Source organism: Rhipicephalus microplus, unplaced genomic scaffold (assembly GCF_043290135.1).
Source record: "Rhipicephalus microplus isolate Deutch F79 unplaced genomic scaffold, USDA_Rmic scaffold_90, whole genome shotgun sequence".
Classification (NCBI taxonomy): Eukaryota; Metazoa; Arthropoda; class Arachnida; order Ixodida; family Ixodidae; genus Rhipicephalus; species Rhipicephalus microplus.
The window spans coordinates 513,955-527,156 of NW_027464662.1; the positions used below are offsets into that span (position 1 = coordinate 513,955).

The following is a 13,202-nucleotide window of genomic DNA, read 5'->3' on the forward strand; positions in this document are numbered from 1 at the left end:
AGGAGGGTCGCGGGTGCGGGGGACACTGGAACATGGCGTCGGCGCAGGAGGAAGCGTTTCCTGCGTGGCGTCTTGGTGCATGGTAGAAGTCACGGTACGAGATCGAAGCTCCAAGGGCATCGAATGCTAACCGGAGGTGTTAGAAGGGCGTAGCACTCTCCACCGAATTGTTGAGACGTTTATTGGCGGACACTTGTTGATGATGCTTGACAGCCACAGTCAATGTGGGTACCGACTCTCTGCACGAGCTGCTCTTCTTTTTGCTAAAAGGGCGACCCACTAGAAGGCACTGGAGAGGACGACCCACTGTTCAAAGGCTTCGAAGTGTCGGCATCTATTATGCGCTTCATCCTCATCTGGACAGCAGTCAATCATCATCCCCTGTTCTGGCTGACAATCATCATCGTCTTTGAGCATGCGCTTCATCTTCGGGTCCGTTGCGCTTCTTCGTTCCCGAGTGTGCCGTCAAGATGGATTAATTTCCTCTCGGCAAAACCTGAACGAGGGGTTCGGGACTGGTTCGCCCAGAAAAAACGCACGGGCCAAGAGAGGCCATTGTGAGCTCGACTCAAGAGAGGCCATTGTGTTTGCTGCGAGCAAGGCTTTCGAGGCAGACAAGGAGGCAGCTGGGACATTTTCGAGGTCACCGAGGAACTGGAAATCTCGGAACCAGCATGGTATTTGCAGTTCAGGCTGAAAGCTAAAGCCAAACTGGTTGTGGCTGCGCCTTGCGAGGAGAAGCGGAGTCTTGGATATTCGCAGCTAAGCCCCTGCTTCTAGCAATCGAGGAATGGAATGTGGGGTTGAAGGGAAGGAAAATGCACTGTGCTGCAGCCCTTGCGGGAGGCCGCCTCGACGACGAGGGATTAGTCAACCACTCCTCCTTCCATTTCTCCATAGGATCGGCTGAATGGGGTGGCATATTTTGAAGATATGCTGGCCCACCACTACATTTTCCTACCCAAAGACTCAGGGAAGTTTGACACGTGTACTGGCAGCCGGTTTTTCGAACCTCACCCAGCTGCCAGAAGAATCTTGGAAACCAAAATCATCGGACGTGCACGAAACTTGGTGACGTGTGCGAAAACGCCGGTGCAGTGCTTTGGTGACCATATTTGGGCATCGTGTAGACTGTGCCCTCTGCACATGAATTATGTGGTGTGTTTCCTCTCCTTCGTGGGTGGAGCACCTAAACCATGGAGCACCGTATTGGCTGAAGCCGCGGACAGTGCGCCCAGCGTTGGCAACGCGGCGCTATATAAACGGAAGACTCTTGTGTATTTTCAAGTTCTACAGTTCAACAGCTCTCCTGTACAGTTCTGGTTACTTGATCACCTCGACAACGGCACTAACCATGTAAATAAATTGTTGTCGTTTTTACGAGCACCTCATCTGACTTGTTCGACGATGGGTTCTAGGACGGGGGCCCGCTACCAAACTGAGACCCGCGGGACCCGGAGTCGCAACACTGATCACCTTCGCGCTTTTGTCGCTCTTCTCTCCTCTTCGGCCAGCCTCGTTTACCACGGGCAACCGGTCGGAAAACTAAATGATGCCGTTTTCGTAGGAGAAACTGCATGTAACAGTAGGACTGATCATCCTCCAGCACGCCCGTTCAACATGATTTCTGTTATGATGGAAGGAGTTCTCGTGGACGCTTTGGTGGACACCGGTGCTACAGTTTCTGTGAATAGATATGATTTGTGTAAACGCCTCAAAAAAGTAATGACATCTTATAATAAACCCTTTCTTGTCGAAGCCCAGGGGAACACTATCCGCCCTTTTGCTCTTTGTACTGCTCGTGTTTTTATCGATGACATCCTGCATTACATCCAATTCACTGTGCTTACCTGGTGCTCTCCCCAGCTAATTCTAGGGTGGGACTTCCTATCTTCTTCTTCAGCCGCTATATGTTGTGGTGAATGGATTCTGCACCTAATACGGACTCCATGTTCGACGAAGGCGTTTACAAGCCACTACACCTGTTCGCTCACGAAGAACTGGAACTACCGCCACATCAAGAGCAAATTGTGACTCTGACCTCTAAGGACATCGACCACGGTGACGTCTTGGTGTCCCCTTCGTCGACTTGCGTCGCTAAAGGCATTGCCCTTGCGTCAGGTGTCGTACGCTTTAGCCATGGCTCTGCGCTCATCATTGCTACGAATTTAACACCGGAGAAAGTTCCCCTGCCAGTGGACACTGCAGTAGCCTGTGTTGTGGATGCTGAGCCTGTCAGCGTCACGCCACTTAAACCTGCCTCTACCAACGACCCTTCTAAGAGTAAGCCTGGCTCTTCCTCTCCCTTCACAGCACTTGTCAGTGATGACCTAACAGCTATGCAGGCGCAGCAGTTGTCTGCTTTGTTAACGAAACACGCGGATTCTTTCGACACCTGCTCCTCGACGTTGGGCCGAACTACCACTGCAGCGCATCGTATTCAGACCGAGGGAACATTTATTGTGCATCGCCGCACGTACCGCGTGTCTCTTGCTGAGCAAAAAATCATCGAGGAAAACGTCGCTGACATGCTCTAACGAGAAATATTTCGTCCATCAACTAGCCCTTGGTCATCCCCTGTTGTTTTGATACGAAAAAAAGATGGCACCGTGCGCTTTTGCGTCGATTACCGGGCACTTAACAACATCACACGCAAGAACGTATACCCCATGCCACGCATCGACGACACCCTTGATTCACTGCAAGGCGCTGAATACTTTTCAAGCCTTGATTTGAGTTCGGGATATTGGCAAATTCCCATGCAGGATGACGACAAAGAAAAAAAACGGCATTTGCAACCCCTGATGGCTTATACGAATTCAATGTGATGCCTTTCGGGCTCTATAATGCGCCCGCGACGTTTGAACGCATGATCGACACCGTTTTGCATGGTCTGAAATGGAAGACGTGTCTCTGCTACTTTGATGACATCATCATCTTTTTATCAACGTTTTCTCAGCACCTCACGCGCTTGGATGACGTCCTAACTTGCCTAGCCGGCGCGGGTCTGCAGCTCAACACCAAGACATGCCGTTTCGCCACCAAATCCATCAAGGTTCTCGTTCATGTAGTGAGGAAGGACGGTATTCACCCTGACCCCGAAAAGATCACTGCCGTCCTTCGATTTCCACGCCCCACAAGACCTAAGAATTTGCGAAGTTTTATTGGAATCGCATCCTATTTTCGTCGTTTCATACGAAATTTCGCTTCAATAGCGGCGCCACTTCACAAACTACTTGCTTCTAATGCACCCTTTGTGTGGTCCGAAGAATGTCAGTCGGCGTTTGACCTACTGAAAGAAGCTCTCACGTCAGAGCCTGTACTCTGCCATTTTGATGACACCGCCCCGACACTCCTGCATACCGACGCCAGCGGTTACGGTATAGGTGCTGTTCTCCTCCAACGCGATAACTCTGGACGGGAAAGGGTCGTCTCATACGCTAGCCGAGTGCTTACTTCTACTGAAGAGAACAATACCATCGCTGAACAGTAGTGCCTCGCTGTGGTTTGGTCCATACAAAAGTTCCGCCCTTATCTGCACGGCCGTCAATTCACCATCGTAACGGACCACCACGCCCTATGCTGGCTTTCTACAATGAAGAACTTGTCCGGACGCTTGGGTCATTGAATTTTACGCTTACAGGAGTATCAGTTCGAGATTATTTATAAATATGGCAAAAAACATCAGGAGCCGACGCCCTTTCTCGTTGCCCACTACCTACGGCTTCGTTCGACACTCCAGCTGCCATCTCCAACGACACCAGTGCGGTCGTGACCCCCAGTTCTGTTGCCTTGCTCGCCTCGCTGTGCCAGCCACTAATCGACGATGACCAACCCTTCAGTTCTCGCCAGCAGGCTGACCCGTACTGTAGGCGCTTTATAGACCACCTCTCAGGAGCTACGCGTTTACCCAATGCACGGCTTCGTCGACAACTCGAGCACTTCAAGCTTCAGGACGGTGTGCTGTATCGTCACATTTATCATCCTGACGGTCAACGCTGGGTACCTGTTCTGCCACGTGCTCTTTGGCATCATGTACTTAACGCTTTTCATGACGATTTGACTGCTGGCCATCTCGGCTTTCGCAAAACTTTCGACCGCATTCGAAGCCGCTTTTATTGGCCTGGTCTTTCTACCAGTGTTGCAAAGTATGTGGGTTCCTGCTCTCCGTGCCAACTTCGCAAACTTCCGACATCTCCTCCTGCTGGTCAATTACAGCCAATGACGTGCCCTACAACACCTTTAGAGGTCGTCGGTGTCGATCTTTATGGGCCCCTTCCTATTACTGGCGCTGGAAATAGACGGATAGTCACCGCCGTAGACCACCTGAAACGCTACGCCGAGACAATTCGGTAGCTATTGGTTCAGCATCGGAAGTTGCTGAATTCGCCCTTCAGGCCATAATTCTACGTCATGGTGCTCTTCGTGTCCTTCTAAGTGACCGTGGAACCGTGTTCTTGTCACAGCTTTTAGGTGAAGTTCTTCGCGTTTCTGGTACTACACACACAACAGCGTCTATAGCTACCACTATCAAACAAACGGCCTGACCGAGAGATTTCATCGAACCCTTGCCGACGTGATCGCCGTATACATTCAACCGTATCACAGAAACTGGGATAAGCTTCTACCGTTCCTCACTTTCGCCTACAACACTGCTGTTCAGCGCACAACCGGCTACTCGCCGTTTTATCTCGTTTACGGACATTCACCAACTTTCTTTATCGACGTTTCCTTCTTCATCAGCAATGGCCCTCCATCACAGTCTTCTTGAGAAGAATATATTTCTCGCCTTGCCCAGTGCCGCCAGCGCGCTCGTATGAACACGGAAACTACGCAACAAGCAAGGAAAGCCGTCTACGACACCTCTCATCGTGTGGTATCATTCCGACCGGGTGACGAGGGGCTGCTATAGACACCAATTCGCACACCTGGTCTGTGTGGCAAGTTCCAGCCTTGATTCATCGGCCCATATGTAGTTTTAAAGCAGACTTCACCTGTTAACTATCGTGTGACGCCTCTTGTCGTGCCAACTGACCGCCGTTACCGCAACAGCGAAATTGTACACATTTCCCGTATGAAGCTTTTCAAATGACATTTCTCGTCACCTTGACTACCCGCCTGCAGTGGCCAGGCTGGCCGCTTCCACGTGGGGGGAATTAGTGTAGGCATCTATTATGCGCTTCATCCTCATCTGGACAGCAGTCAATCATCATCACCTGTTCTGGCTTACAATCATCATCGTTTTTGAGCGTGCGCTTCATCTTCGGGTCCGTTGCGCTTGTTCGTTCCCGAGTTCACGGCCAATAAACCTCGTTACACCCGAGTCGTAATACTATATATATATATATATATATATATTATGAAGTCTCGGTTTGGAGTACCAAGACACGGTTTGGATTGGGGTCGGTATTTAGTATACGCATCCTCTTCACCGGTACATTATCATCATTATCATGTGGGGCTCATGCATCCTCATCGTTGTCGCGTAGCATCATCATCTTGGCTCATTCATCGTAGCTGTCGGCTGCCGGTTCCTCGGGCAGTACAGAGAGCGGAAGGGTGAATCATTGTTCCCTGGGCTGTAACCAGTGTCGGTCCATCATAAGGCGTCGTGACTTTTCGAAGACGGGCACACAAATCAGCACGAATAACAGAAAAAGCAGCCCCAGTGTCTACCAAAGCATCAACGTCCACTCCCTCAACTGTGACCGCAATCATATTGTAGGGGCGCGCTGGAGGAATTGGAGCCCTGTGTTGGAAAGCAGTTTGTCCTCCAAAAACTGCATCGCTTAGTTTTCCGAACGCCCATCAGAAGTAAGGGAAGCAGGCTGAAGAGGAGAAGAAGAGCGACGGTATGGCGATAGTGAACGGCGTCGGGTTGATCGGTGACTAACTGCGCAGTTCACCCGATGCTGGCGGAGATGGAGACCGACGCGGCGGTGACGAATAACGGCGGCCCTGGTACAAGGCTCCTGCGGTATAGTCCCGTTCGGGTATGTCATACCCTCGGCGCTCGTCTTGCTGGTGCTTGCGGCAAAAGTGTGCAATGTGACCACGATAGCCGCAATAATAGCAACTAGGCCGAGTCGATCGATGAGGAGGGTAGTAGCTTGCGCTAACTGCGCCGGGAGAGAGAGCAGTCAGAAGGACAGGTGACGGCTCAGGCGGTGGTGATGAAAAGCTTGTGGGAGGTGCGGCAGCAACCGACGCGTACGTTCGTGGCGGGGACGTCGAGCTGACGGTGCCTGGTGGTGCGGCGGCGGTATGCGGAAACGATGGTAGAGTACGAGAGATAATGGGCTGCAGGTTGGCCATGTGGGTCATGGACGTGAGCTCTTCTCTGATGACATCCCGCAATGACGTTGAAGAAGACCGAATGGGACACATTGAAGGTAGTGTGAATCCCATTGATTCTAATTCTTCACGTATAATTGCCCTTATCGTGTCTCGCAGGTTTGGATCAGTCGTAATACGGGCCGCGTCACTGTCTGGTTGTAGGCGCATAGACTCAAGTTCTTCGAGGCGCTGACAGGTTGTCGCAACGTCAGCAACGGTAGCCGGATTCTGAATTGCAAGGGCATTGAATGCGACGGGTGCAATCCCCTTAAGAAGCTGGCGCACCTTGTCTGATTCTGTCATTGGTGTGTCAACCCGGCGGCATAGTGAAAGAACATTCTCGTTGTAGGATGTATACGACTCCCCTATGTGCTGTTTCCGAGTCGCGAGAGCTTTCTTTGCGAGAGCCGAACGAACAGCCGGTGTGCCAAAGACATGGCGAAGCTAATCTTTGAAGGCTGACCAGTCGGGGATGTCGATGAAATGGTTGAGGAACCACGTCTTCGCGACACCCCTGAGGTAGAATGACACGTGAGCGAGTTTGTAGGTGTTATCCCACCGGTTAGCAGCGCCGACACGTTCGAAATCGTCCAGCCATTCCTCCACATCTTCCCCGCGCATACCAGCGAAGGGATGGGGCTCACGCTGGAGGCTGTTGATGACGTGAGAAGGCGCGGCACGCGGTGGTTGAGTGGGAATGGCTGCAGCACCGGCCTCATCTTGGTGCGACATATTTCCGGACACCTGGCTCAAGCGGCGACCTGAACGTAGCTCCAGGGGGTAGAGTGGTTGAGAGGATGGCGGGAGATTTACCCAGCACCTCCACCACGTATGAAGTCTTGGTTTGGATTACCTTTTATTAGGTCCGAGGAACCGGCAGCCGACAGCTACGATGAATGAGCCAAGATGATGATGGTACGCGACAACGATGAGGATGCATGAGCCACACATGATAATGATGATAATGTACCGGTGAAGAGGATGCGTATACTAAATGCCCATAATATATATATATATATATATATATATATATATATATATATATATGAGAAAAGAAGCTGGTACACATATACACATACGAGCTTCTTTTCTTATGCGTAACAGACCCACTGAACTTTCCCACAGAATATATATATATATATATATATATATATATATATATTGTAATGATGCATTTAGTGGGTCATGCATAGCTCGGAAAGCACATCGTCAGTGCTAGGCACGAGACTCTCGCGCCGAACGTTATCGCTGTTTTCACTGTCTAGGCCTACGCTCCTACCTATTTTCAAATAACAGTCCTGACTGTCACAGTTCTTTATTATATTTGGTGGAGCTTGCTTGGTCTCCTCGCAATCCTGGAGTTGCGAAGCCGGACTCGACCTGCCGCTATGACCACTGCATCTGCCACAAGCCCTCCGCCTATGGCTCCTCAGGCCATCGTGTGCTCTGGTGCGGTCCGTCAGCGGGACCCTCCCATATTCAGCGGCACTGACGATCACGACGTCGATGACTGACTGGCTACCTACGAACTCCTGAGTGTCCTGAACAAATGAGACGAAGCCACGAGACTGGCCACCGTCGGCATTTACCTCAGTGGCATTGCCCACTTGTGGCTTCGGAATCATGAAACCAACGTTCCAACCTGGACAGAATTCAAAACAAAGTTCAGCGAAGTCTTCGGTCGTCCTGCTGTTCGCAAACTTCGTGCGGGGCAGCGCCTTCAGTCAAGATCTCAACTGCCTGGGGAGAACTTCACCTGTTACATAGAAGACGTCATTGACTTGTGCAAACGCGTCGATGCGAACATGACAGAGGTGGACCGCATCAAGCATATTTTCAAGGGTATCGACGAGGACGCATTCCAGATGCTCATTTCAAAAAGCCCGGCTACTGTCGCTCAAGTTAACGAGCTCTGCCAAAGCTAAGATGAGCTCCGCCGGCAACGTCTCGTCACCCACCGTGCTGTCCCTCATCAGGAATCGATGTACAGCTTGACTCTCTGGCAAGATCCTGTCCTCCTCTCGCAGATAAAAGATTTTGTACGCGAAGAAGTTGCCCGCCAACTGTCGCTCATCTCCGGCCAACCGGAGCGCAGTGCACCGTTTAGCCCTACACTGCGGACTTTTATACAAGACCAAGTGTCTGAGGCCCTTCCTCCACAGCTGGTGCCACTAGTCAATGCGCCATTGACGTATGCCGAAGCAGCAGCACGACCACGACCACACACGTTCCGAGCGCCACCTCCACTGCCCGCTCCTGTTTATACCACCCAGCCGCAACGACCTCCAGTCCACCGAGTCCCTAATCCATGGCGCACTGCCGACAGCCGTCCGATCTGCTTTTCGTGTGGTCTACCCGGACATGTCGCACGTCTTTGCCGCCGCCCACTCCATTCACGTGAAAACCAGCGTTCATATGAGTACGACCACACATTTCCCTACACTCCAGACCCCGAATTGCACCCTCCTCGACCAAGCCAATGACCACCTTCTGATCACCAATCTCCTTCTCCACGTCGTCGCTCGCCCTCCCCGATGCGCCGACGCCCCCCGACAATCGAAGCGGAAAACTAAATGATGCAGTTCCAGAGGCAAGAACTGCGCCCTCGTCGCAAAGCACAAGCCCTCTTCGTTCGCCGCCGAATGTAATTATTGTTGTTCTTGAAGGTGTACCTGTACTCGCCCTTATTGATACTGGTGCCGCCATTTCTGTCATTTCCGAAAAAGTTTGCCGTGCAATTCTAAACGTGACAATGCCTAACTTGGGTTCGTTTTTTCATACTGCCACTGCACAGCCTGTGCAGTCACAGGCTGTGCAGTGACTGCACAGCCTGTGACTGCACAGTCACAAGTCTGGCGGAGTGTACCGCCAGACTTGTGATTCAAGGAGTGCCTTACACAGTACAGTTTGAAGTATTCCCGCACTGTTCTCACGACATCATTTTAGGCTGGGATTTTCTCTCCCATCACCAAGCCGTCATTGATTGTGCCCGTGCCGAAGTTGTCTTTTGTCCTCTTGGTGACGCTCTACCTGCAGATGATTGCCCTTCCTGCGCGAAGTTTGTCATTAGTGGCGACACTCGGATCCCTCCGCGCGCTACTGTTTTCGCACCTGTGTCGTGTTCCACCGTCGTCGACGCTACCGCATTCTTCACGCCTTCCGCTGCTTTCGTTCATCGCCACCTATCACTGCTCCCAACCGCTCTCGTTACTCTTGAAGGTAGTGCGGCCGACGTGCCTGTGGGGAATCCTCTCCCATTCACGATTACGCTGCTTTGGGGCGAATGTATCGGCTCAATCGAATCATTCGAAATCATCGCTACACTTGACGTTCCTGATGGATCATCGGAAGTCAGCGCCCTCTCCTGTGGTTCCGGGAATGGCCCTTCTACTGCTGACATTCTCAACCGTGTAATCGACGAAGACCTAAATTCACAACAGAGGTGTGAGTTTTTGAGCCTCCTCTACAAGTTCCGGCCATCTTTTGACAGTCAGAGTGCTACCTTAGGTCGAACATCTACTGTATGCCACCAGATCGACACAGGTAATCACCCACCACTACGGCAGCGACCGTACCGTGTTTCACCGACTGAACGCCGTGTCATCGATGAACAAGTAGGTGTCATGCAAAAGCGTGGCGTCGTTCAACTATCAAACAGTCTTTGGGCGTCACCGGTAGTTTTAGTTAAAAAGAAGGACGGCACAATACTCTTTTGCGTAGATTATCGTCGCCTAAACAAAACACGAAAGGATGTGTATCCTTTGCCTCGGATCGATGACGCCCTCGACTCTTTACAAGGCGCAGAGTTCTTTTCCTCCCTTGATCTACGCTCTGGGCATTGGCAAGTGCCCATGAATCCGGAAGATAGACCAAAAGCTGCCTTTGTTACACCAGACGGCTTAGACGTATTTAACGTGCTGCCATTCGGCCTATGCAATGCGCCTAATGGTATAGATGACGGGCGTTTCGCACTTGTCCGACAGGCAAGAAAAATGTAGGAGGCTATGCCTCAACTAACATCGCAACGAATTCATTTGGTTCCTGAATACGTGACTCGAGTAGTCGCTGTGCAGGCTCTCGTCTTTCGGTGCTTGCAAACAGGTCGAGTAATTTCCACCGGAACTCGTCCAAAGACTATAATAATAATAATAATAATAATAATAATAATAATAATAATAATAATAATAATAATAATAATAGTTGCAATTTAGCATCCCAAAACCACCATATAATTATGAGCGACGCAGTTGTGGAGGGCTTCGGAAAATTCGACAACCTAGGGGTTCTTTAACCTGCATCTAAGTCTGAGCACACGGTCCTCAAGAATTTTCGCCTTCATCGAAAATGTGGCCGCCATGGTCAGGATTTGATCCCGCGACCTGCCTGTCAGCCGCCGAGTGCCTCAGCCACTAGACTACCTCAGCGGGTTCGTCCCAAGACGACCACATGAGATTCGTGAACCTTGTTCGGGTTCCATCTTGAAGGGGAAAATACACTTAGTCGAATTTTTGTGTGGCGTACCACCCGGTAACGTTCGCCGTGTGCTCGAATTCCACGAGCCAGTCATGTGCGTCATCATATGTGTTGCCATGGGAGTAAACGGTAATGCGGGGGATGAAAACAGACATCTGTGTCGTGCTGCCGACAAAGTACCCAACTCTGGGCTCAGGGGCGGCCGTTGGTTGCCGATGTGCACAAGTCCTTGTGGTCTAGATGCGGGACTGCTGTCAGGTGTCCCGAACATGTACCCAGCACCAATGCCACGAAGCCAAAACAGCAGCAGTCTAATTATATTAAAGCACTGGCAAACTGATCGTGTGTGAACCTCGTCTTTTGTTTTGAATATACACATGGTCTTTAGAATGTTGTCTGCTAACTAGTTGAAACATATCAAAGTAAGTCACAGAGAAAATCGTAACATTTATTCTGACCTTTCGGCCTGAGACTAGCCTTTATCAAGCCGGCGCTGGTTAACGGTGACGCTCGGACTAAGTTTTCCACGTTTAAATGCACATGTGCACCCTCTAAAGTGAACTGGGAGATGACCGCCATCGTCCTTCTATGGTAGAGGACGCTTTATTCAAACGAACAGTTTCATATCCTGCCGGTGGAAATTTATCGTTTCTTTCTTCACACTTGCATTACAATTACTGCTGATAACGTCTCCTATACTTTCTCTTGTATTATTGTCTGCCAGTTTAAATTATTATTGTGCCTAACAAAAAAGCACCCTTACATTTTCAAAAGTTCGCACACACGCACACACACACACACAGAGATATATATATATGCTTTCTCGCTTCCGTTTTTACTACAGAGCCAGTGTGCTTTTTCCCCCGCTACGTTTATATATATAGAGTACGACAGGCAGTTGTACGTGGAATAAAAATATTTATCTCCTCGTCCTGAAAAATATCTGAAGAAATTTCACGGATTTTACTCCTTTTATGTAGTAGATATATTCTTACGTCATGTGTATACAGCGTCTCAGAGTACGTAATGGCTTGAAGTGAGCTCTCACCTGAGTTCGGGTGGCGGCTGATTGACGTCCTCGATGTATTCGTAAGCGCGACGCCGAGTATGACACCAACTCTGTCCAAGAGAAATGTTCTCCTTCGGATCAAAAAATCTACAAATAGCCTCGCTGCACTGATAATTTTATTGCCTGTCGACAAATGTTCACACGACATGCCACACAAAACACTGGTGTTTCACACCGACGTGCAAACAGATGTCCGTACATGCACACAAACACACACAGACACATACGCACGTCACGACCAAAAATCGATTTTAAAGCTCCCATAGGAAGCTTTAACCATGTGATCTGAAACTCCGTGGGGAGTTTCCCAAGGTCATGTCATTCATAAACTTCGTCATTAAGCAAGGGGCCGAGTTCACTCCGTACCAAGGAGTAAATAATTGGGGCAGGGAAGTTTCGGGGGCTCATATGCTGGTGTAACTCTCATCTCGGCTAATTTTTGCTTACATTGTAGGCTTCCTAAAGATCCTCACTCCGCCAATGCGCAAGATCTACCAGGTAGAATAAGGGAACTGCTTTAACTGTATTTTAAACAAACTCAAGTCACGAACACATTTTCCCTGTTCTACAAAACAGCGGCTAACTTCAGAAAACAGCATTTCAGCATTCAGAGCCCACGCTGCCTTCAATATAGATGTGTGACCGCTCTGAACCAACATGGCGACCCGTCACGTATAGCGGCCGTTTTAGCCAGTTGTAAGCCACCATGATCAAAGTTGTCACCACCCTAAAACACTGAGACACGCGCACATCAAGGCTCCCTAACTCTTCAACGGACGGACGGAAAAACTTTATTTAAAAAAAAGGAAACCCTGCAGGGTTACCGGCCCGGGCTCAGGCCACCCCGACGTTTTGTGCGGTGAGGCGTAGCCTTTCCACCGCTGTCCGGGCCCGCTGGATTGCCCACAGTTGGTCGTGCAGATCTGAGCTAGTCAGCGCACTTAGTCAACGATCCTCGAGAAGGTCCGGTTTTATATTCTCCTCTCGGTATAGTACTGTGACCTGTGTGCATTGCCATAGGATATGTGCCATATCTGCGTGTTCGTGCTTACAGAGGGTACAGCTTGTTTGCGGGTATTGTCTGGAATTTACTCTGTTCAGGTGTACTGGATTTGAAAAGGTTCTGGCTTGCAATCTTCGCCAATCTGTTTCTTGAGAACTGTCTAGCTGCTTGTGTGGTGGCGGATATTCTTCTCGTTGTCGCTTATAGTGTGCCAATATGTCATGATACGTGACCAGTCTGTCTCTGTCGTCTTGTATCGCATATTCATTATTGTCATCGCCTCCATCGTCCCCATCGCCTCCACTGGAGTCGCCCCCCCTT

The 13,202-nt window shown here is 50.2% G+C and overlaps 1 protein-coding gene across 1 annotated transcript in view; it reads right to left on the minus strand.

Moving 5' to 3' along the window:
- Nucleotides 1-13,202, minus strand: part of LOC119184197 (neprilysin-1-like) — a 312,286-nt gene that overhangs the window by 117,625 nt on the left and 181,459 nt on the right. The window contains exon 20 of the mRNA XM_075885224.1: nucleotides 11,858-11,928. Within this exon, the coding sequence (XP_075741339.1) occupies nucleotides 11,858-11,928 (71 nt within the window). The remainder of the gene's footprint in view (nucleotides 1-11,857; nucleotides 11,929-13,202) is intronic.